The sequence below is a fragment of the Myxocyprinus asiaticus genome, chromosome 39 (genome assembly GCF_019703515.2).
Source record: "Myxocyprinus asiaticus isolate MX2 ecotype Aquarium Trade chromosome 39, UBuf_Myxa_2, whole genome shotgun sequence".
NCBI lineage: Eukaryota > Metazoa > Chordata > Actinopteri > Cypriniformes > Catostomidae > Myxocyprinus > Myxocyprinus asiaticus.
In genome coordinates this window covers 39,846,171-39,872,107 of record NC_059382.1, presented here as the reverse complement: position 1 = coordinate 39,872,107, position 25,937 = coordinate 39,846,171, and the positions used below count along the sequence as shown (strand labels likewise).

General features: G+C 39.2%; 1 protein-coding gene across 4 annotated transcripts in view; it reads right to left on the bottom strand.

Annotated features, from left to right (window-relative positions):
- Window positions 1–25,937, bottom strand: part of LOC127429801 (septin-4) — an 80,148-nt gene that overhangs the window by 25,079 nt on the left and 29,132 nt on the right. The window contains exon 1 of one of the 4 annotated variants that reach the window (XM_051679028.1): window positions 6,643–6,694. The exons of 1 other annotated variant lie outside the window; for it this stretch is intronic. In XM_051679028.1, coding sequence (XP_051534988.1) covers window positions 6,643–6,678 — 36 coding nt within the window. In that variant the 5' untranslated portion in view covers window positions 6,679–6,694. Of the gene's footprint in view, window positions 1–6,642; window positions 6,695–25,937 lie in introns of those variants that run through there. 2 more of the 4 variants (XM_051679025.1, XM_051679026.1) reach the window with 2 other exon arrangements.

The window sequence follows — 25,937 nt, the reverse complement described above, 5'->3', positions numbered from 1 at the left end:
ATGGGTGATAGTTACAGGGGAAGATGTTCTGCAGAAAAAAAATGTCAGTTGGTTTCCCACACAAAGCTATTGTTTGACTTCAGAGGACTTAGAATACTGCACAAGGATAGTGACAGTCCCTGCTCGGTCACTGTATGCTTTCATTGTTTGGAAAAGAGCAGCTTGGAGATTCAGCTTTTTTCTAGTGTGGTAAATCTCTCCGTGGTTACAAGCTGTTGAGGCAGTAGTTGGAATGAGGTGTGTGATTATACTCAGTATTAAAGTCTTAAAATATCTCAACCACAGCAGAGAAAGATTTAAAGAGCAAGATTAAGGAATTTCAGAGCTTGTCCTAGATCAACAGCAAACATTTCCCCCTCCTAAAACTCTATTTTTGGGTCTACATCACAGAGACCCCATTTACACCTGGAATTAAGACGCGTTTCGGGTGATCCGATCATATGTGGTAAGTGCTAAATACAGGTCTAAACAGGGTCTAAAACGTTTTGTGATCGGATCACAAAAACTACATATGAATATGGTAAAAACGCATGTAACCGCATCACATTTGAGGTGTAAACGCTAATCCGTCCTGTATGTGTCCCTAACCTATCAATCAACCACTGCGCTAAGAGTTTAAACTTTGCCGGTTATGAGCGGCTTTAAAAGGAAATAAGTGTGAGATCGCAAAATTAAAAAAGCAGATACATACACAAGCACAAAAACTTCATAGAACTTCTTCTGTGACTATGTTTACACCAGACACCAGAGAGCGGCCTATTACAAGAAAGTGGGTTATCACACGAAACATCTCAAGGATGATCAGTGGAAACAGGATGCACCTGAGCTCAATTTTGAGTGTCATGGCAAAGGCTGTGAATACTTATGTACATGTGATTTTTTTCGTTTTTTATTTTTAATGAATTTGCAAAGATTTCAAACAAACTTCTTTCACGTTGTCATTATGGGGTATTGTTTGTAGAATTTTGATGAAAATAATAAATTTAATCCATTTTGGAATAAGGCTGTAACATAACAAAATGTGGAAAAAGTGAAGCGCTGTGAATACTTTCCAGATGCACTGTGTGTATATATATATTATTATTTTTTTTTTTTAATTTTTACAAAGAAAATATATTTTATTTTTGGTCATTTAAAATGCTGCACAAAAGAGCTTCACAGTACTAATGAAAATAATAATGAAAAGAAAATCTGATTACCTGTGGCTGCTATGGCTGGATCACAACATGCTGATAAAACACTTGCATTTGTGATATTGCTTACAGATGATGATAAAAATAATAATAATAATAATAATAATAATATTAAAACAACCATTTAATATTATAGAATTGTTATTATGTCTGTCATAATAACAATTCTGTCATCAATTTCACGCATCCAGTTGAATAGAGCTTTAATTTAAGCAGGACTTTTACTTTGACAGACCTTTGAGTTATTCCCTGTTTTTGATGGGTTAGTTATGTCAAGCTTCCCATTAATGCTGGGAAAATCCTGTTGCGACTCTCGAGCTGAAATTTATTAGCTGCACCAGAGGAGTTAATTTAAGCGTTAACAGCCACACTGCATGAAAAATAAGCACCAGTAGTGTTGCTTTTGTGTGAGTGTGTGCGTGCGCACGTGCGTGCGTGTGTGTGTGTGTGAAGCAGATGACAGAGAGCAGAGCGGCACCTCTTTTATTCAGTACCATGCAGCGCATGCGACTGTACAAATTTTTATTAAATTACATCCTTCTGCTAATGGTCACACGTAGCCATTTCCAGAGATTTTTTTATTTTATTTTCAAATTGTCATTGATTTCCTCTCAAAATTGTCACATCTCATATAATTTAGCTAATTACAGCATACTGTAATATGGTACTGAAATTAGCAACAAGATTATATCGTACTGTTTTAATTGTTTTGGTATCGCAATACTTCATTATTACCGGTAAACTGCGCAACCCTAGTGCATGTACGTGAGCGTGAGGGACCATCGATATTTAACATTGGTGTGTATAAATGGGGATAGTTTCTAGTATATGTGATTTTCCCATTGGACTCCCAGAAATTTTGAATTCTTTCCAATGTGTTGACTTGTTGTTGGGCTCCATCCTATGACGTTTGTTATCCTGGTCTGTTCCACACACGCATACTCTTCAAACACCCAACACCATTACATGGCCACATTAAGCCGCGTTTTCCGAGAAGAACCTAGGTAAATTAAACCGCGTTCTCTTATTCTTGTTTACATGATGTTTCAGAATGCCACTTTCTGCTAAAACCCTAGAATAAACTGTTTTCTTAAAGGTGCACTCAGTAATTCTAATCCAATACACTTTTTGTCAAATTCTGCAAATATCTCCTCATAGTCTGCTAGCTGGCCTTTCTGTGGGTGGGCTGAAAAAAAATCTAGAATTTGTACACAGCCCTTGCTCTGTAAATGGGACAAAAACAAAGTGGATCAGACCAATCCATACAACATTACTCCAGCCAATCAGCAACAGATGGGGGTTCTTGCGCATGCACAGGATGGGGGGTGGGGGCAGAGCGAGAGGGAAATTCATTAGAAGAGCGACGGCAAATCTGGCTGATGCAAACTTTCTAAACTCCAAGGAGGACAAATGGCTGAGAAACAAACCAAGAGAAAAAGGTCAGACGAATATAAACTAAAAAAGAAGGATTATTCTTTTTCTTCTCGATAGGTGGGTAACATAAATTTTGCTATGTTTCACAGAACCCATATATGCTGTTGTTGTGATGTTAGATTTATTAGCAGGAGAGTTGTGAGTGTCTGGAGCTGGTGTGCGTAAAACCATCTCATCTGCTCTGCAAGTTATCTTAGCAGCAGCAACTTACTGTAACAACAATTTGCTAAACCACTACATAGCTAACATTATTTACATTACTTGCCATGTTGTTGTTCGCTCTAAAGGTCTAATGGTATTTGTCTGCACAATGTTTGCAAAGGGTTTTATAGCCACAAAGATTTAAAAACACATGTTTGGTAGCACCCTCTTTGGTCACTGTGGTTTTGTATGTGTCAACTACAAAACCACAACTACAAATCAAACTAAGCAACTAACTCTTGCTAGTTCTAGTTGCTGTGTTTTGTATGCTGTTTTTGTGCTTGCTTGTCTGTCGTTTATTAACATATTAGATTATTACTTCAGTTATGAGACAGAGACCTCCACTTCCACATCTTACACTGCAAGCCTGGAGCGCCTAAACCACCTCCACCGCCCGTGTCAAGTATTGGCTCACAGTCTTTGTCCGAAAGGTGAGTTATTACCTTGTCAAATAAAAAAATTAAAATATTTTAAAAAAAGTGTAATTCCTTATGAATTACACGTCTTCGCATGTGTAACGTCACTCTCATTGTCTATGTGGAATTACACCTTTGTAACAATAAAACATATTTGACGTCAGAGACATTATCCTGCCATGTTACTTTATTCCTTTTTATTTTAGGAATGACAACAAACTAAATTTCCACATGTATAACTGACCATCGAATATTAGCTACTGTTACAAGCGATAATGTATCAATACATTTGCTAAGGTTTTCCTTTAGCTTAGACTTTTGCTAAGATAAAAATTTTGCTTCCAAACCGAGTAACAGGGTTATTGTCACACCTTTTACAGTACTACAAAAAGCATAAGCCACTTGAACTTTCATAGGGATAAAAATTGCTTCCACTTATTGAAGCTAACTTACCTTTAAGTGCATGTAAACATAGCTAATGTTTCTGATTTCAAGATGCAGGGACTTACAGAAAGATTTCAGCTACAACTGCCAGAAGAATTTTTCAGGATACAAAGAAAAACCCACAGGTAACCTCAGGAGAAATACAGGCTGCTCTGGAAAAAGATGGTGTGGTTGTTTCAAGGAGCACAATACGACGATACTTGAACAAATATGAGCTGCATCGTCGAGTTGCCAGAAAGAAGCCTTGACTGCGCCAATGCCACAAAAAAGCCCGGTTACAATATGCCCGACAACACCTTGACACACCTCACAGCTTCTGGCACACTGTAATTTGGAGTGATGAGACCAAAATAGAGCTTTATGGTCACAACCATAAGTGCTATGTTTGGAGAGGGGTCAACAAGTATTGTGCTCCTTGAAACAACCACACCGTCTTTTTCCAGAGCAGCCTGTATTTCTCCTGAGGTTACCTGTGGATTTTTCTTTGTATCCTGAACAATTCTTCTGGCAGTTTTGGCTGAAATCTTTCTTGGTCTACCTGACCTTGGCTTGGTATCAAGAGATCCCTGAATTTTCCACTTCTTAATAAGTGATTGAACGGTACTGACTGGCATTTTCAAGGCTTTGGATATCTTTTTATATCCTTTTCCATCTTTATAAAGTTCCATTACCTTGTTACGCAGGTCTTTTGACAGTTCTTTTCTGCTCCCCATGGCTCAGTATCTAGCCTGCTCAGTGCATCCACATGAGCTAACAAACTCATTGACTATTTATACACAGACACTAATTGCAATTTAAAAAGCCACAGGTGTGGGAAATTAACCTTTAATTGCCATTTAAACCTGTGTGTGTCACCTTGTGTGTCTGTAACAAGTCCAAATATTCAAGGGTATGTCAACTTTTGATCAGGGCCATTTGGATGATTTCTGTTATCATTGTGATTTAAAAAGAAGCCAAACAACTATGTGATAATAAATGGCTTCATATGATAACTATCTTTAAATAAAAGACAGTTTTTTGCATGATCAGTCATATTTTCAAAATCAATACCAAAATTTCACAATTTCTGCCAGGGTATGCAAACTTTTGAGCACAACTGTATGAGAAGCACGAACATCTGCAGATCAGATTAATACAAGTAATCCACTAAATAATGGACAATTCTGCTCGAAATGTTGCATTTGTCCTTGGATAAAATTTCAGCCACATCTGGGAGAAATGGCGGGCTGTTTTTTTTTTTTTACGCTTTCTTTGTCTTTTCTGACTTTGTTGCACTTTACTGTCATGCAGTCATACACTGACATCGTGATTGATTTGTGTCATCATGAAACAGAGTCCCTCCCCTCCAAATCCAATCACAAGTGGTCACAGGAGATGCACTTAAGTGACCAGGAATAAACACAATTATATGTCTCACCTGAACACATGTGATCGGAACACCCGAGACGCATCTTAATACCAGGTGTAAACGGGCAAATGTACACATTTTCCATGTTGTTTTAATAACTGTGAGTTCATAAAAACTAATAATTAAAGTTTAAATTTGTTTTAGATGGAGTATAGCCATCACTACTGTCACATTTCATGTCAACTAGCCAGATGTTGTAGTGTACACCTGTGGATGTTATTTCCTCTCGGTCGATGAAACAGACAGATCAGCCGTCTCAGTGGCAGTCAGATGTTTATCATTATTCACACTGCAGTAGAAGCCAAACCTCAGTGTATGGACAGCCAGGGACAATGACAAACTCACTGAAGACTCACTGCGTGAGCATCTAACACTCTTCAGTCTGTCATGTGCATGGCACAACATCCATCTCACAAAACATGCAGGGTTTGATTCTGTATTTCTGCACTGATGTTGTGTTGACTCCAGAGTGTGTGTGTGTTTGTGTGTGTGTCAATGGAACTGTTGTAAATCAGCACAGCAGAGCTCTTTGTGTATCTGTGTATGTGTGTATGTGTGTTGGGGGGGGGGGTGCAGGCAGATGGTGCAAACTCAAATTAAAATAAATCAGGTTTCTCACATAGGTGCATCATTCAGAGAACACTTAAACATGACTCAACTTTTCTTTTAAAGAACATATGCTATATGTAATTGTATATATGTGTCATGTTAATATGTGTATATTCTATTATATCTATGTGCTGATAACCCTTCACATTGTATATTAGGCTAAAATATATTATCTATCTATCTATCTATCTATATATATATATATATATATATATATATATATATATATATATATACACACACACACACACACACACACACACACACACACACACACAGATGTATTCAATTATATTTATTTTATATTTTTATTTGCATTAAAAATTTATAACAATTCAAATGGATCTATTTATTTAATTTTTAGTTTTTATTTTATCTAATTTATTATTAATATTACTATTATTATCACCCTCATTAATGTTATTATTATAATTGGATAGACATTTTCTGTTTTCCAATTTCAGCTTGGCTTATATTTTCAAACTTTACTGAATTTTGAGTGAGTATTGTGTGAATTTGATGTATGTTTTTCCAGAAATGTTATGCATGTCATGCTTGCCATCATTACATTTAACTGTTATATCAGTTTTATTATTGTATCGGCATCTCTCCACTATCAGACCAATATCAGTCTTCACAAATAATAACCATAAAGAGTTATAGTAAAATAATGATTTTTTTTTTTTTTTTACACAAAAGCTGTATCGAAGTTGTCTGATAAAACAATATTAATAAAATACACATTATTACATGCATGACTAAAAAAAATTACCATAAAGCATGACACAAATGCATCTGTCAATGCAGTCAGTAATTAACTCCAATCACAATTTTAATCCAAAATAGTTTTCTTCATCACTGTAACAGCATCAAGCTACTGCAAAGTCACAAAGTGAAAATCCACAAAAGCAAACAAGTATACATACTGCAGACATACCTTAGAATCGCTGTTTACTTCAGCGTTTGATGCCATGTTTACTAATGCAGAGCAAATGGTCAGCGTGTGAAGGGTTTATCCAGAGAAACATCTGCCTGCATCTCACTGCAGCTTATTTGCATAACCACACCCCCAGCACATGCATCTCACACCCTCAAAGAAGCTCATGTAGACAATCCAGTACATGTATCTTACCCTCAAAAACGCCTTATTTACATAGCCACACCCCCAGCACATGCAGTTAGTCATATAGAGTCTGTGGAGGCTTTCAGACATCCAGGACAGTGGATATGCATACAGTCCATTTACACTAGCTACCAATGTCCTGCTGTCATTTGTCCTTTGTGTGCACAATATCGGCAAACACCTTACGCTACAGATGTTACAGACATGACCGTTGAAAGTGACACTTTATACATTATGAGTGAAACCATTCAAAACGCTTTGACTGACTTTGACTTCTTAGACATTGGTATGGTATCCATTAAGGCTGCACGATTGATTAAGTTGAGATTAAATCGCAATATGTTCTTGCATGTTTATAAACCTTAAAAGGCTGTGTTTTAAAATGTAGTATGTATTTCAATGCTTCAGTCAGCGCTGTGTGAGCAGCGGCTCCCTCTAGTGGTTTGGACAGCAATATGCATCATCATTACACCACAATATAATATAAAATGCCGTTTTTGGACTTTTCATTTTTCCATGATGTGGTTGACATTTCCGTGGAATTGACCAACATGTGCATACTATGAATTTATGATGTTCTTTTATTAAAATGTGAGTTATGTTGTTTTGAACTGCAAAAACAAAAAATTTTAGAAGTACAAAAAATTTGTCCTGTCATATGTTCAACAGATCCTATAAGACTTAAAGGGATAGTTCACCCAAAAATGTAAATTCAGTCACTGTTTACTCACCCCTGTGTTGTTATAACCCTACATGACTTTCTTTTTTTTTCTTAACACAAAGGGAGAAATTTTGAAAAAATGTTGTGCTCAGTGATGTCATTCAATGGCAGTTTATGGTGACCACCTCTTCAAGCTTCAAAAGAACACAAAAGTATAATTCAGAAGTCTAATAAATTATTCATGAGACTCATGATTGTTATGAAAGCATATGATAAGATTTGATGAGAAACAAACTGAAATCTAATGTATTATTTAGTGAAAATGTTCACTGACCGTTGATCTCCTGTGCACGTTCATGACAGGGCACGAGAGCAACAGTTCATGCAGCCCCCTCGCGTCATTGGGGCGTTCAAGCGAAAACTAGTTTTGGTTATCTAAAAACAGGTCCTCCACAGTGATAGTGACAACAGAACACAACACAGCTGCACACAAAACAGAGAACAGAACTTACTAAACATGTCTGAAGAGTTTGTAGTTGAAGAATTGATGCATTTCTATGCCCAGACTTATTTTTCCAATAAGGAAATCAAACAGAAACATAGAGGAGGCTACAGTCAGCCACAGTCACACCATGTCCTAACCTGATGGCAAACGGCACATGATAAAAGGTATATTTTCTATGGTAATCAGAGTTTTTGTCCTAACCAGCAGTGACGAGCGACGGTACAGTCTATCAATCGCTTGTTTTCTATTTTCGGTATTGCATGTGTAACTCCATCCACTGTGAACTGGCACCGGTCCAAAAACTCTCCAAACAATAAGGCTGGGCATAGAAATGCATCAAACTCTACAAACTCTTCAGACATGTTAAGTAAGTTCTGTTCTCTGTTTTGTGTGCAGCTGTGTTGTGTTGTTGTCACTATTGCTGTGGAGGACCTGTTGTTAGATAAACAAAACATTATAGGGAAGTCATATGTTCAACAGATCCAATCCATGTTCAACAGAAATTATTTATTGTTATAACATAAAAAAAATAAATAAATAAATAAAATAAAAATGAAACTTTTGTAACTCTGTAAATTTTAAAGCAGAATTTCTGAACAAAAAAAAGTGATCTGATGACGAAATAAGGTAAGTGGCAAAATATTGGTATCGGCATATAGTATTTAGTTAAAATCGGTATCGGCCAAAAAATTTCATTTCAGTGCACCCCTAATTATTATTATTACTATTATTATCCACATTAAGTACAGTATAATAATAATAACAACAAAAAACTCAAAAGTTAAATGCATGGAAGCATAATGAAAATGTAGGTGAAAAATATTGTCATGAAGATATTGCAAAAAATGCCAAAAATAAAAAAAATATTTTTTTATTTATTTATTTATTTATTTATTTTTTCATAAAATTGTATTTTACTTTTTCTTTTTTCTTTTAATTTTGGTGTGCAATATAAGCCGGGAATGTATTTTTAAGATTCACCATAGAATATATAAGCACTGCTTCAGAGAAGATAAATATGAAAGATCTATTATATTTAGAGTTCTGCTTTTGCTATTCTATCTTCTTCATTAGAGCTGTGTGTTGGATCTGCACCCAGCTCTCTGCCCGGCTCTGGGCATCTCTGACTGCAGTGCCAAGCAAAGCCTGGTGCCACTGAACACATCATCACAACATCCGTCACATCTGAAACACTGCACAGCTCTCAGAACAAAGATACACAAACACTTTAAACCCATTAAACTTGTCCTCTAACATCTCTTACCACCAGCGGTCATGCCCTCACCACAAAGATGAGCTTTATTAACTACACCAAGTGACATACTGTACATTTCAACTAATCCTGGACATTAAAACTGGGCCTTTCTCTGTGAACGTTTGAACTTCAGGATTTGAGATTTGGTGATTACTGGACTCTCCAAAAGCAAAGAAACTGGGTGAGAGTCCGAAAACAGACCCTTTTGGTCACAAGCAAAGCATTCTGGGAAAGATGCAAGATTCTCCATTAAGTGTCCATAACAAATGATAATCTCCACAGATAATCTCACAGGATTAGTCTTCTCTGTCATTATGAGAAAAAATAGCTATGACGCATTGTTCTTCCTCTTTGTTGGGCTATAGTGTGTCTGTGACATATAGACAGAGGAGAGATTGGATATATATCTTTTAATCCTCTTTTTATAGATGAGTATAAATTGATGGGCTTCAGAATCAGAGAGGAGAGAATTGTTCTTTGCACACCGTTGCTGAAATTCATGTAAAATTTCTCACATTTTCTATTCACACAGTTAATATTAAGAAATTGTGAGTGGTGGGGGCCTGGGTAGCTTAGTGGAAAAGACGCTGGCTACCACCCCTGGAGTTTGCTAGTTCGCTAGTTCGAATCCCAGAGCATGTTGAGTCACTCCAGCCAGGTCTCCTAAGCAATCAAATTGGCCCAGTTGCTAGGGAGGGTAGAGTCACATGGGGTAACCTCCTCGTGGTTGCTATAATGTAGTTGGTTCTCGGTGGGGTGCATGGTGAGTTGAGCGTAGATGCCGTGGCAACGGCATGTCTCCGTGGCAACACGCTCAACAAGCCACGTGATAAGATGCGCGGGTTGACGGTCCCAGATGCGGAGGCAGCTGGGATTCGTCCTCGCCACCCGGACTGAGGCGAATCACTACACGACCACGAGGACTTAAAAAAGCACACTGGGAATTGGGCATTTCAAATTGGGTGAAAAAGGGGAACCCCCCCCCAAAAAAAAAACTAAAGAAAACTAATTGTGAGTGGTGCCTGTGCAAAATTTGCTGCCATAATGCTACAGTATTGTGGGTGGTTACTAGGATGTTGCTATGTGGTTTCTAAGGCATTCTGAGTAGCTTTGTGTGGTTGCTAGGTTGTTTTCGGTCAGAAACTCTGGTCTGTCGATATGGCTTGGTTCCCTCCTTCGTTATAAAGATTGACAGATGTTGCTAGTGTTGCCAACTTTTGACCTGCCAAATACGGGGCTTTCCCCATACAAATAATCATTAACAAACAAATATATTCTGCAACTGATAAACCAGGGAGAATATTTACTTTTAAGAAAGACTATCTTTTGACAAAAAAACAAAGCCACAATCCATGGAGAAACTCAAAATTTTTCTGTCAAGTGTTTTGTTCCCCATAACTGTACACGTTAAGCCTTTTCTTTTCCTTTTTTTTTTAAAGAGCAAAAAACATGCTTTCTATTTTTGGACGAAATGTTGCTGTTTTTAATCCTTCTGATGGAAAACATGCTTTAATTGTCATTGATCTTTCTTGATCTTTCCCCCGGTCTTTTCTGTCAAGTTTAGCTGCCGTTTAATGTACTGTAGCAACAGTCAATAGCTGGGTTATTATGTGCATTTTGGGATATTGCATAAAAACCGCTGGATGGAAACACCAAGATGAAAATTAAATCTCCAGAATGTATATGCTCACTTGAGATGGATAAACTGTTTATTTGATAAGCAGAAATGCGTATAAACTATGATGGAAACACATTAACATAATAAACTCTTATTGAATTTATTAAGAATACAAGATGTGCATTAAAAAAGTAATGTGACTGAATAACTCATTCATAACTGGAATCACATCTGAAATGTTGCTCTGGTCATCCTGAAATAACGGTGTCTAAAAAATCCAAAACCAGCAAAGAGTTTACAGAGAAAAATAAATCAAATAAAAACTTAAACTGTGCGTAAGGGCAGTTTTATTGACACTTTTGAAATATATCTTATAGATCCACATAGTAAAGTCATAAGGAAAGAGGAACGCACAGAAATGTGTGACAAGCTGTCGCTCTCAGACATGAGACAAGTTCTTAACAGTGTTTTGTCTGTGTGCTCTAAACCGCGAGTATTTTATTAACAAAAGAGTCACAGTGGCTAAAATTTCTCCGTAAATGATGATTTTGTTAATTTGAACACATGGGATGGAAACGTGGCTTAATGTGCACATTGTTTTTGCAATATGTGGTCTGTTCCAAAACTTAGTGAGCTGCCTTGCTGTCTCCTGTCTTCTATGGCAGCATACTTGCTGAAATGATGCCTCATAAAAGAGCGTTTTTGAATGCTCTACATAGGCGGCAGCTCCATGCATCATTCAAATAGTGCACCTCACGCACAACGCACGAGACTTGACTCGCAACTGATTTCAGTACAGGTGACGCCAGAGAAACGACGCGATCCTCTAATGAGCATAAATACTCACAGCACACACACATTTTGGGTAAAATAGTCAGTTTTGTATCATAATATATATTTATCAATACATTTCAGTATTGAATGTATTCTAAGTATATTTATAATATAAATTTCTCTCGCTTTATCCACCATCTTGGATTTATTTTTCCACTAAGGTCATCACACTGCATTCTGGGATTGCCAGGATACATATGATGCTACCGTAGAATTTGGCCAAAACTAGATATCTTAAGAGGCAGTATAATAAAGATACCTACCTTTTGGGGAGTCATGTGACGCTATGTGAAGGTTGGTCGCTTAAAGGCGAGCTCCGCTTAAACTTTGCTACAATTATCCTTTTCAGCAATATTAGCTGGTGAGAACTGTAACAGTTTTGTTTGCTAACTGTGCTGGGAGGGCAGGATGTCGAAAAATTTGAAATCGTCGGCCTGTGGGGACATTAAAAATCACTTCAATTCTCATGTGTCGGATGCTTCGCAGGATCAGGATGGCGGAGGTCCAGTCGATGGTGGCTGCAAGCTTCATGAAGTAGGTAGGGAGATTTCTAACATATATAGAGCGCTGATGAAAATCTTGACTGACTTGGAGGGCCTTGCAGAAATATGTCAAGTGATCACAACTATGGAGGCAAAACTTTCCTGATCACAAGAATGGACAATGTTGAAAATGGGTTGAGTTTCTGGAGTCGGTTGAAAAAGAGCTACAGGTTAACTCGCCTGCTACCAAGGTGGATGTGGAACGCACGTGGGAAAAACTACAGGATATGGAAAATCGGAGCAGACGTAATAAAGTTTGTTTCGTTGGAATCCCAGAGGGAAAGGAAGGTCAAGAAATGGTGACGTTTTTGGATGGGCTTATTCTGAATTTGATCGACACAGCGGCTCGAAATTGAGCGTGCCCACAGAGTTTTCGGTCAGCTTCCCGCGGCAGGTGACAGACCCCAATCTATCCTGGCAAGATTCTTGTGGTCGGCTGACAGAGACTTTGTTCTAGGAGTGGTGAGGAATTAAGGCAAGTTGTGCTGGGAGGACCACAACATCATGTTTTTTCTGGACTTTGCTAGATTTACTCTCTGCTTCACCAACAGAAGGTGGTTTCACACTGCTTATTCCTGCTAAGCTGAGAATTGACGCCAAGGGTGGTCGCAAGACATTTACATGCTCATGACAAGCTATGGCCTTCATTAAATCAATGGTGTGAGTGCGTAATTTTGTCTGCACTCAGTCAACAATACAAACTACACATTGTGCATTTTACTGATGCAGCCTGAGAGGGTATGCTATTCTGTTGGCTGCCCACTGACTCTTTTTTTTTTCTCTCTCTTTCTCCCTTTATTGACATATTGTTGAGTTAATTTGTTCATTTTGTGGGTTCGATGCGATTATTTACTGGGGCTTATTTTATGGAATACATTTTTGTGCAATTTAATGGCACGGTTTATGTAAAAAAACAAAACATAAGGAGAGAAAAAAAACACTTCAGCAATCCAGTAGCAATAGTGTTGCAGAAAATCTCGTGAGCGTGCATGGACCGTCAGATTTCCGGGGGTTTGGATGAAGGTTGGGACTGTTGTGTGCGGGGTTCAAGTGCATTTTTTTTTCTGTTCTGTGGGTTGTTCAGGATTTGATTGTTAAACCAATGTTGGAAAGTGGCCAATATAATTTTGCCTTGGGTACACAATTTATCTTTACGTCAATGTCACACTTTAATATAGGTAAAATGTTTCTCTCCACATGTAATGTTAATGGGCTGGGGCACCCTATAAAAAGAAGGAAGGTTGTATCTTTCCTTAAGTGTAAAACATATGATATAGTGTTCCTTTAAGAAATGCATCTTTCTTCACAGGAAAGAGGAAGCTGAAAAACTTGGTAGGGCATGGGGTGGGCATGTGTTTTGCAGTGCTGGTTCAAGTAAGAGCAGGGGAGTCATCACATTGATAAGTAAGCATTTACAGTACAATTCAAATGTCTCAAACAGATCAAAGATAATTTAGGAAGAGTCATTTTTGTTTTGGCTGAAAAACAGGGGTAAAACCTTATTTTGGCTAATATTTATGCACCCAATGCTGATGATCAGAACTTTTTTTATAGATCCTGAGGGGAAGCTACAAGCCGCTGGGATCCTTCATGATATGGTTTTGGATGGAGACTTTTGGAGAATCTTTTAATGGATCCAGTCCTTGATCATAGTGATGCAAAGGTGTGTAGACCCATTAGAGCAACATTGACACTTTAGAGGATGTGTAAAAATCTTGGTCTTACAGACATTTGGAGACTTCTGAATCAATCTGAGAGGGACTACACCTTTTTTTCATCAGTTCATAAGATTTACTCTTGAATAGGTTTTTATTTTTATATCCAAGTCACTTATTCAGTCTGCTTAATTGGGAACATTTTAGTTTCAGATCATGCTTTGGTGTGTTTAAGAGATGTTGCTGCATATAGAGAAAATAAAATCATATAGATGTCGTTTTAATACATACCTTCTACAAGACCCTGAATTTCAACAAATTAAAGATAGAAGTGTTTATGTAGAAACCAACTGGTCCTCAGTGTCCTTGGAGGAGCTTGTTGAGGTAATTAAAGCCTTGCCTAAAGCCTTATGTCACAGAACTGGCTCCACTTATGTTGGAAGTTTACACAGAGTCATAAAAGAAAGGTGAACTACCGCCAACCATGATGCAAGCCCTGATCAGTCTCATTCTTAAAAAAGATAAGGACTCAAATTAATGTACAAGTTATTGTCCAATTTCCCTGATCCAGTTAGATGTAAAAATATTGTCTAAAATTCTGGCTAATCGATTGAGTAATTACATCAATTATACATATAGATCAAGTGGGGTTTATTCATGGTTGTAGTTCTGTTAAAATTAGATATTTTATAAATATTATATGGTCAGTAGCGAATGATCAGAAACCAACTGCCATCTCTGCCATCTCACTTGATGCCGAGAAGATGTTTGATAGGGTGGAATGGGATCTTTTTAAGAACTTGGAAATGTACGGGTTTGGGAACACTTTTAATGGGTGGATTAAGTTACTTTATAAACAACCGTTAGCAGCAGTGCAAACTAATGGATTAATTTCAGATTATGTTTCTCTTGATAGGGGAACCTGGCAAGGCTGTCCTCTCTCCCCTTTATTGTTTTGTCTTGCCCTGGAACCATTAGCAGCCGCAATAAGAAAAGAGGATTATTTTCCTGGTGTTGTAGCAGGAGGTGTGGTGCATAAACTTCTACTCTACGCAGATGATATATTATTGTTCGTCTCTGAACCTAGTAGATCTATGCCGAGCCTCCATAAAATTATTAATTCCTTCTCCAAATTTTCAGGATACAGGGTGAATTGGTCTAAATCGGAAGCTCTTGCTCGAACAGCATATTGCCCTACCACAGCTTTCCAACCTGGCACCTTTCAATGGCCAAAGCAAGGGATTAAGTATTTAGGCATTTTATTTCCAACAAATCTGAGTTTATTTTGACCCATTAATGAAAAGATTCTCCTGGGATGTGGCTAGGTGGGCTTCACTACATTTTTTTATGGCTGTGAAGGTCAATGTTATAAAAATGAATTGTATCCCAAAATTCAATTATCTACTATAGTCTCTCTCTTAGAAGTTCCTCTTTCTAATTTTAAACAATTTGATAGAATATCTAAGTCCTTTATTTGGAATGGTAAATGACTTTGGTTGTATTTCAGTAAGTTAAATTGACCAATTGACAAAGGAGGTTTAGGCCTCCACAAAACTGTGTTTTATTACTATGCTTTTAATCTTAGACACTTGGCCCATTGGTCTTTCCCACCTGAGAGAGCCCCTCCCTGGTACTACATTGAACAAGCGGTCCATGCCCCAATCTCGCCATTGCAAAGTCTTAATATCAAACTGCCTGGAGAAGTAAAAATGCTTCCCATTATTTCACCCTAACATTCAGTATGGACAAAGGTTTCCCGTTTGTTCAATTTTGATATTTACCTAAATGTTTCCTCAAGCATATGGCTGAACCCAAATTGTGTATTAACATGTCCCCTTTTTGCTGGAAATAAATGGATTGAGAGGAGTGTTGCTACACTTGGTGACCTTTATGAAAATGGAGCTTTGATATCTTCTGAAAATATAACACAGCAATGTGGGATTTCTAGGTCTCAATTTTTCAGGTATTTACAGTTGCGTCATCTACTTTGTACTATTTTGGGGGTAGTACATGATCCCCTAAAGCTGCAGACACACTCTGTATGGTGCTCACAGACTTTGTAAACGGGCATGAAGCGTCAGTATATTATTTCTCGTTGATTCAAAGTCTTAGTGATGGGGCCTTAACATCTCTAAAGAGGTTATGAGAAAGAAATCTGAACTTGGTATTGGAGGATGGGGAGTGGGAAAGAATGTAAAAAAAAAAAAAATTAAAACTATGTCTAGGGATGCAAGTGTATGCCTTATTCAGTTTAAGATTTTGCATCATTTCTACTGGACTCCCTCTAGATTGTTTAGGCTTGGTTTAAAAGACACCTACCTGATGGCGATGTCAGATGGAGGATGGAGACATTCAAGAATTCTGGTTGAGAGTCCAGAATATTATCTGTGACATTTTAGATACTCAAATTTCATTTTGCCCCAGACTATGTATATTGGGTGATGAGGTTATTATTAAAGTAGGTGACAAATATACTAAAAGCTGGATCCAAATTAGCGTAATGATCGGCAGACAAATAATTCTTTGAGGATGGAAGTCAATTGGTGGTCCCTCATTTCAAGAATGATTCACCGAATTGGGCAATATTGCCGCATTTGAAAAGATGTCATATAAACAGTTTGGAAGATTGAACGCATTTGGTAAGAGATGGGATAGGTGGGGCCTGGGTAGCTCAGCGAGTATTGATGCTGACTATCACCCCTGGAGTCCTGAGTGGAATCCAGGGTGTGCTGAGTGACACCAGCCAGGTCTTCTAAGCAACCAAATTGGCCCGGTTGCTAGGGAGGTAGTCACATGGGGTAACCTCTTCGTTATCGCTATAATGTGTGGTTTTCACTCTTGGTGGGGCACATGGTGAGTTTTGCGTGGATGTCGCAGAGAATAGCGTGGGCCTCCACACGTGCCACATCTCCACGGTAACGTCCTCAATGAGCCATGTGATAAGATGCGTGGATTGACGGTCTCAGAAGTGGAGGCAACCAAGATTTGTCCTCCGCCACCCGGATTGAGGTGAGTCAATATGCCACCACGTGGACCTAGAATGCATTGGGAATTGGGCATTCTAAATTGTGGAGAAAGGGGGAGAAAAAAAAAAGAAATGGGACAGGTATTTGTCCTTTCTGGAAGGCTCACAGTGAGGACCATTAGGAGAGAAACAAAATTATGGTAGTAACTGTGGATTCTGTTCTTTGTGGAATTTTTTCTTTTCTCTTTGTTTGTTGATTTTTATACTTTTATAAAATAATAATTAAAAAAAAAAGTATATATATTATATATATATATATATATATACACACAAACAGTACCCCATAATGACAACGTGAAAGAAGTTTGTTTGAAATCTTTGCAAATTTATAAAAATAAAAAATCACATGTACATAAGTATTCACAGCCTTTGCTCAATACTTTGTTGAAGCACCTTTGGCACCAATTACAGCCTCAAGTCTTTTTGAATATGATGCTACAAGCTTGGCACACCTATTTTTGGGCAGTTTCTCCCTTTCTTCTTTGCAGAACCTCTCAAGCTCCATCAGGTTGGATGGGGAGTGTCGATGCACAGCCATTTTCAGATCTCTCCAGAGATGTTCAATCGGGTTCAAGTCTGGGCTCTGGCTGGGCCACTCAAGGACATTCACAGAGTTCTCCCGTAGTCACTCCTTTGTTATCTTGGCTGTGTGCTTAGGGTCGTTATCCTGTTGGAAGATGAACCTTCGCCCCAGTCTGAGGTCCAGAGCGCTCTGGAGCAGGTTTTCATCAAGGATGTCTCTGTACATTGCTGCATTAATCTTTCCCTCGATCCTGACTAGTCTCCCAGTTCCTGCCACTGAAAAACATCCCCACAGCATGATGCTGCCACCACCATGCTTCACTGTAGGGATGGTATTGGCCAGGTGATGAGCGGTGCCTGGTTTCCTCCAGACATGATGCTTGCCACTCAGGCCAAAGAGTTCAATCTTTGTTTCTCATGGCCTGAGAGTCCTTCAGGTGCCTTTTGGCAAACTCCAGGCGGGCTGTCATGTGCCTTTTACTGAGGAGTGGCTTCCGTCTGGCCACTCTACCATACAGGCCTAATTGGTGGAGTGCTGCAGAGATGGTTGTTTTTCTGGAAGGTTCTCCTCTCTCCACAGAGAAATGCTGGAGCTCTGTCAGAGTGACCATCGGGTTCTTGGTCACCTCCCTGACTAAGGCCCTTCTCCCCCGATCGCTCAGTTTGGCCGGGCGGCCAGCTCTAGGAAGAGTCCTGGTGGTTCCAAACTTCTTTCATTTATGGATGAAATTTCTGCACCCTTCCCCAGATCTGTGCCTCGATACAATCCTGTCTCGGAGGTCTACAGACAATTTCTTGGACTTCATGGCTTGGTTTGTGCTCTGACATGCACTGTTAACTGGGACCTTATATAGACAGGTGTGTGCCTTTCCAAATCATGTCCAATCAACTGAATTTACCACAGGTGGACTCCAATCAAGTTGTAGAAACATCTCAAGGATGATCAGTGGAAACAGGATGCACCTGAGCTCAATTTTGAGTGTCATGGCAAAGGCTGTGAATACTTATGTACATGTGATTTTTTTCATTTTTTATTTTTAATACATTTGCAAAGATTTCAAACAAACTTCTTTCACATTGTCATTATGGGGTATTGTTTTTAGAATTTTGAGGAAAATAATGAATTTAATCCATTTTGGAATAAGGCTGTAACATAACAAAATGTGGAAAAAGTGAAGCGCTGTGAATACTTTCCGGATGCACTGTGTGTGTGTGTGCACACACACACACACACACACACACACACACACACACACACTATTTTGCCAAAAGTATTCGCTCATCTGCCTTTAGACGCATATGAACTTAAGTGACATCCCATTCTTAATCCATAGGGTTTAATATGACGTCGGCCCACCCTTTGCAGCTATAACAGCTTCAACTCTTCTGGGAAGGCTTTCCACAAGGTTTAGGAGTGTGTTTATGGGAATTTTTGACCATTCTTCCAGAAGCGCATATGTGAGGTCAGACACTGATGTTGGACGAGAAGGCCTGGCTCGCAGTCTTTGCTCTAATTCATCCCAAAGGTGCTCTATCGGGTTGAGGTCAGGACTCTGTGCAGGCCAGTCAAGTTCTTCCACACCAAACTCGCTCATCCATGTCTTTATGGACCTTGCTTTGTGCACTGGTGCGCAGTCATGTTGGAACAGTAAGAGGCCATCCCCAAACTGTTCCCACAAAGTTGGGAGCATGGAATTGTCCAAAATCTCTTGGTATGCTGAAGCATTCAGAGTTCCTTTCACTGGAACTAAGGGGCCAAGCCCAGCTCCTGAAAAACAACCCCACACCATAAACCCCCTCCACCAAACTTCACAGTTGGCACAATGCAGTCAGACAAGTACCGTTCTCCTGGCAACCGCCAAACCCAGATTCGTCCATCAGATTGCCAGATGGAGAAGCGTGATTCGTCACTCCAGAGAATGCGTCTCCACTGCTCTAGAGTCCAGTGGCGGCATGCTTTACACCACTGCATCCGACGCTTTGCATTGCACTTGGTGATGTATGGCTTGGATGCAGCTGCTCAGCCATGGAAACCCATTCCATGAAGCTCTCTACGCACTGTTCTTGAGCTAATCTGAAGGCCACATGAACTTTGGAGGTCTGTAGCGATTGACTCTGCAGAAAGTTGCCGACCTCTGCGCACTATGTGCCTCAGCATCCGCTGACCCTGCTCTGTCATTTTACGTGGCCTACCACTTCATGGCTGAGTTGCTGTCATTCCCAATCACTTCCATTTTGTTATAATACCACTGACAGTTGACTGTGGAATATTTAGTAGCGAGGAAATTTCACGACTGGACTTGTTGCACAGGTGGCATCCTATCACAGTACCACGCTGGAATTCACTGAGCTCCTGAGAGCCGCCCATTCTTTCACAAATGTTTGTAGAAGCAGTCTGCATGCCTAGGTGCTTCATTTTATACACCTGTGGCCATGGAAGTGATTGGAACACCCGAATTCAATTATTTGGATGGGTGAGCGAATACTTTTGGCAATATAGTGTATGTGTGTGTGTGTGTGTGTATATATATATATATATATATATATATATATATATATATATATATATATATATATATGTGTGTATATATATATATAATATATACACTATATTGCCAAAAGTATTCGCTCATCTGCCTTTAGATGCTTATGAACTTAAGTGACATCCCATTCTTAATCCATAGGGTTTAATATGACGTCGGCCCACCCTTTGCAGCTATAACAGCTTCAAGTCTTCTGGGAAGGCTTTCCACAAGGTTTAGGAGTGTGTTTATGGGAATGTTTGACCATTCTTCCAGAAGCGCATTTGTGAGGTCAGACACTGATGTTGGACGAGAAGGCCTGGCTCGCAGTCTTCGCTCTAATTCATCTCAAAGGTGCTCTATCGGGTTGAGGTCTGTGCAGGCCAGTCAAGATCTTCCACACCAAATTCGCTCATCCATGTCTTCATGGACCTTGCTTTGTGCACTGGTGCGCAGTCATGTTGGAACAGGAAGGGGCCATCCCCAAACTGTTCCCACAAAGTTGGGAGCATGGAATTGTCCAAAATCTCTTGGTATGCTGAAGCATTCAGAGCTCCTTTCACTGGAACTAAGGGCCCAAGCCCAGCTCCTAAAAAACAACCCCACACCATAATCCCCCCTCCACCAAACTTCACAGTTGGCACAATACAGTCAGACAAGTACCGTTCTCCTGGCAACCACCAAACCCAGACTCGTCCATCAGATTGCCAGATGGAGAAGCGTGATTCGTCACTCCAGAGAATGCGTCTCCACTGCTCTAGAGTCCAGTGGCGGCATGCTTTACACCACTGCATCCGACGCTTTGCATTGCACTTGGTGATGTATGGCTTGGATGCAGCTGCTCAGCCATGGAAACCCATTCCATTCCAGCTCCTGAGAGTGGCCCATTCTTTCACAAATGTTTGTAGTTAACTATATTGCCAAAAGTATTCGCTCACCCATCCAAATAATTGAATTCAGGTGTTCCAATCACTTCCATGGCCACAGGTGTATAAAATGAAGCACCTAGGCATGCAGACTGCTTCTACAAACATTTGTGAAAGAATGGGCCGCTCTCAGGAGCTCAGTGAATTCCAGCGTGGTACTGTGATAGGATGCCACCTGTGCAACAAGTCCAGTCGAGAAATTTCCTCGCTACTAAATATTCCACAGTCAACTGTCAGTGGTATTATAACAAAGTGGAAGCGATTGGGAATGACAGCAACTCAGCCACGAAGTGGTAGGCCATGTTAAATGACAGAGCGGGGTCAGCGGATGCTGAGGCGCATAGTGCGCAGAGGTCGCCAACTTTCTGCAGAGTCAATCGCTACAGACCTCCAAAGTTCATGTGGCCTTCAGATTAGCTCAAGAACAGTGCATAGAGAGCTTCATGGAATGGATTTCCATGGTCGAGCAGCTGCATCCAAGCCATACATCACCAAGTGCAATGCAAAGCGTCGGATGCAGTGGTGTAAAGCACGCCGCCACTGGACTCTAGAGCAGTGGAGACACGTTCTCTGGAGTGATGAATCACGCTTCTCCATCTGGCAATCTGATGGACGAGTCTGGGTATGGTGGTTGCCAGGAGAACGGTACTTGTCTGACTACATTGTGCCAACTGTGAAGTTTGGTGGAGGGGGGATTATGGTGTGGGGTTGTTTTTCAGGAGCTGGGCTTGGCCCCTTAGTTCCAGTGAAAGGAACACTGAATGCTTCAGCATACCAAGAGATTTTGGACAATTCCATTCTCCTAACTTTGTGGCAACAGTTTGGGGATGGCCCCTTCCTGTTCCAACATGACTGCGCACCAGTGCACAAAGCAAGGTCCATAAAGACATGGATGAGCGAGTTTGGTGTGGAAGAACTTGACTGGCCTGCACAGAGTCCTGACCTCAACCCGATAGAGCACCTTTGGGATGAATTAGAGCAAAGACTGCAAGCCAGGCCTTCTCGTCCAACATCAGTGTCTGACCTCACAAATGCATTTCTGGAAGAATGGTCAAAAATTCCCATAAACACACTCCTAAACCTTGTGGAAAGCCTTCCCAGAAGAGTTGAAGCTGTTATAGCTGCAAAGGGTGGGCCGACGTCATATTAAACCCTATGGATTAAGAATGGGATGTCACTTAATTTCATATGCGTCTAAAGGCAGATGAGCGAATACTTTTGGCAATATAGTGTATATAAAATTGTGCTCAAAAGTTTGCATACCCTGGCAGAAATTGTGAAATTTTGGCATTGATTTTGAAAATATGACTGATCATGCAAAAAAAAAAAACTGTCTTTTATTTAAGGATAATGATCATATGAAGCCATTTATTATCACATAGTTGTTTGGCTCCTTTTAAAATAATAATGGTAACAGAAATCACCCAAATGGCCCTGATCAAATGTTTTCATACCCTTGAATGTTTGGCCTTGTTACAGACACACAAGGTGACACACACAGGTTTAAATGGCAATTAAAGGTTAATTTACCACACCTATGGATTTTAAATTGCAGTTAGTGTCCGTGTATAAATAATCAAAAGAGTTTGTTAGCTCTCATGTGGATGCACTGAGCAGGCTAGATACTGAGCCATGGGGAGCAGAAAAGAACTGTCAAAAGACCTGTGTAACAAGGTAATGGAACTTTATAAAGATGGAAAAGGATATAAAAATATATCCAAAGCCTTGAAAGTGCCAGTCAGTACTGTTCAATCACGTATTAAGAAGTGGAAGATTCGGGGATCTCTGGATACCAAGGTCAGGTAGACCAAGAATTATTTCAGCCTCAACTGCCAGAAGAATTGTTCAGGATACAAAGAAAAACCCACAGGTAACCTCAGGAGAAAAACAGGCTGCTCTGGAAAAAGATGGTGTGGTTGTTTCAAGGAGCACAATACAATGATACTTAAACAAAAATGAGCTGCATGGTCGAGCTGCCAGAAAGAAGCTTTTACTGCACCAATGCCATAAAAAAGCCCAGTTACAAAATGCCCGACGACACCTTGACATGCCTCACAGCTTCTGGCACACTGTAATTTGTAGTGACGAGACCAAAATAGAGCTTTATGGTCACAATCATAAGTGCTATGTTTGGAGAGGGGTCAACAAGTATTGTGCTCCTTGAAACAACCACACCATCTTTTTCCAGAGCAGTCTGTATTTCTCCTGAGGTTACCTGTGGGTTTTTCTTTGTATCCCGAACAATTCTTCTGGCAGTTGTGGCTGATATAATTCTTGGTCTACCTGACCGTGGCTTGGTATCAAGAGATCCCTGAATTTTCCACTCATAATAAGTGATTGAACAGTACTGACTGGCATTTTCAAGGCTTTGGATATCTTTTTATATCCTTTTCCATCTTTATAAAGTTCCATTAACTTGTTACGCAGGTCTTTTGACAGTTCTTTTCTGCTCCTCATGGCTCAGTGCATCCACATGAGAGCTAACAAACTCATTGACTATTTATACACAGACACTAACTGCAATTTAAAAAGCCACAGGTGTGGGAAATTAACCTTTAATTGTCATTTAAACCTGTGTGTGTCTCCTTGTGTGTCTGTAACAAGGCCAAACATTCAAGGGTATGTAAACTTTTGATCAGGGCCATTTGGGTGATTTCTGTTATCATTATGATTTAAAAAGGAGCCAAACAACTATGTGATAATAAATGGCTTCATATGATCACTATCCTTAAACAAATTTTGCATGATCAGTCATATTTTCAAAATCAATCCCAAAATTTCACAATTTCTGCCAGGGTATGCACATTTCTGAGCACAACTGTATATATTCTTTGTTTGTTTATATTTGTGCATTGTGTAATTTAGGCTTTGACCACAGTGTTGTTTGCTGAGAGACAGGGTGGGGTTGGGGGCTGGAGGGGGGAATAATGGGGGTTAAAGTTGATCTTGTATATATTTATTCTGTTTATTGTTTTTTATTTTTATTTTATATATATATATCAATAAAAAGTGTTAATAAAAAAAAAAGATACCTACCTTTTGGAACAGCCTTCACGTCAGAAGCGTGCCTATGATGTCTTAAAATGCTGCCTCTGGAGGACGCTCACTAGGTTTTGGAACAGACCCATAACTTTTTGCATAAATTACATTCGCAACTTGGATGGAAACATAGCTAATTTTAGGGCTCAGTCTGTCACACAACTCATGCAAAAGGTGTCTGCATTTCAGGTCCATTTCTCTCGACTGGTTTTTTATTCTAATCTGTAATTTTTAACATTGACTACTGTATGTGAAACTGATTCATGTGCAAAAAAACCTAAACGTTCTCAGTTGTTTAGGTGCGAGACGCTAAAATATGGACAAACTGTGTCCTGTATAGATTTAATACAGAACAGTTCCGTATAGTGCAGGACCGTTGGCAAACCTAGATAATGTTGACACAGACAGTCATTAGTGAGACCACTGTAGTAACACCGTCAGAAAGGCCAGCTGCTCTTGTCAGTTATTTTGAATCATATTTCCCATATGTGGAATAAGTGTTTATAAGTGTTTAATATTGTGAGGTCAGCTGGCAATGGCATCACTCCAGAGGGCGCACACACGCACACACAACACTTTCAACCTAGTCTCATAGAATGAATGTTACTATAACAACAGTATATTTTTATACTGTATATTTTACATTTACGTGCCACGATCTACGTTTCACTGCAGTTTCCTGGTGAAATGAACACTAGAGGCACTACAACAACTGTGCGTTTTATTCACTTTCCCACAAATCATGACTACAATAGTGGATTATGACTTTATAAACAATTATTTTTCACTCTATTACTCTACACACTGCTACGTTATAATATCGAAACACTTTTACTATAATGCATCATTTGAAAAACGACACATTTTAACTCTTGTATTACAGACTCACCTACATTTACACACTTATTCCAATGTGATTAGCTTCCACAGTAGCTCACTTCATAGAGTGTTGGACTTTGGACTCGGAGACCCAAGTTCGAGCCAAGCCAAACACACAAGCTGATACGTGAAACGAAAGTGTCATAGAAGCAACACGAAATGGTGGTTGCTTCAGAAAATGTGCTTTTCATTTCTCTATTTATTTGTATTTTTTGGACACTATCAGTTAGGTTTAGGTGCTGGTTAAGGGTAGGGATGTCTGTTTTGTGTCTACATCTCATTTCCTTTTAGATCACTACCCTTACAAAAAACAAACTTGCTGCAAATTCACAACTCATTAATTTTCATATGCAAATGAGCTTTGCTGCAAATTCTTCATTGTCATCAAAGGTTAGCTGCATGTTCACCACTACCGTTGAAGAACTGCAAACTTCTGGCAAACATTTGCAGCAAATAGCAAGCTCAATTGCATGTGAAAATAATGGAAAGTTTTCCAGAATTCAAAATTATTTGTAAGGGTATTGGTTAGGTTTAGGTTTAAGTAAGGGAGGAACATTTTACTCATTAAAGCATCCATCTAATATTCACCTTAAAAACTCCTCTGATTACGACACTATTTCACTTGCTTTTGGCACCCCCCACTGGACATTTAACTGGGAAACTGCAGCAAAACATGTAATGAAGCACATCATCTCATAAGTCTGAACATTTGATATGTTATTTACAAGCTCTATACAGTATATTCATTTGAGACTGCATCCAAAAAACAATTAGAACTATCATATATGTTGTGATGTTAATGATAAATGAGAATATATCAAATATATGTAAAAGAACTATGATATCTGCATGAGAATGTTTAATGTAAAATAATGTTTTTCACTGATGTGTGCTGATGACAGGACAGAGTGCCTCCATCTACTGTGCACTGGTGCAGACATTCATTTCTAAACAAATATGCTTTACCTAGCTATTTCAGTGATGACATATCATAGACTTCTGTCGTTTTCCTATAAAGCTACAGTATTTATAACTATAGACTCACCCTAAAAACCTTTTTTTATAATAATAATAGAAAACATTATTTACTTAATTCACATAAACAGTATTTCTAACCTTAGGTATG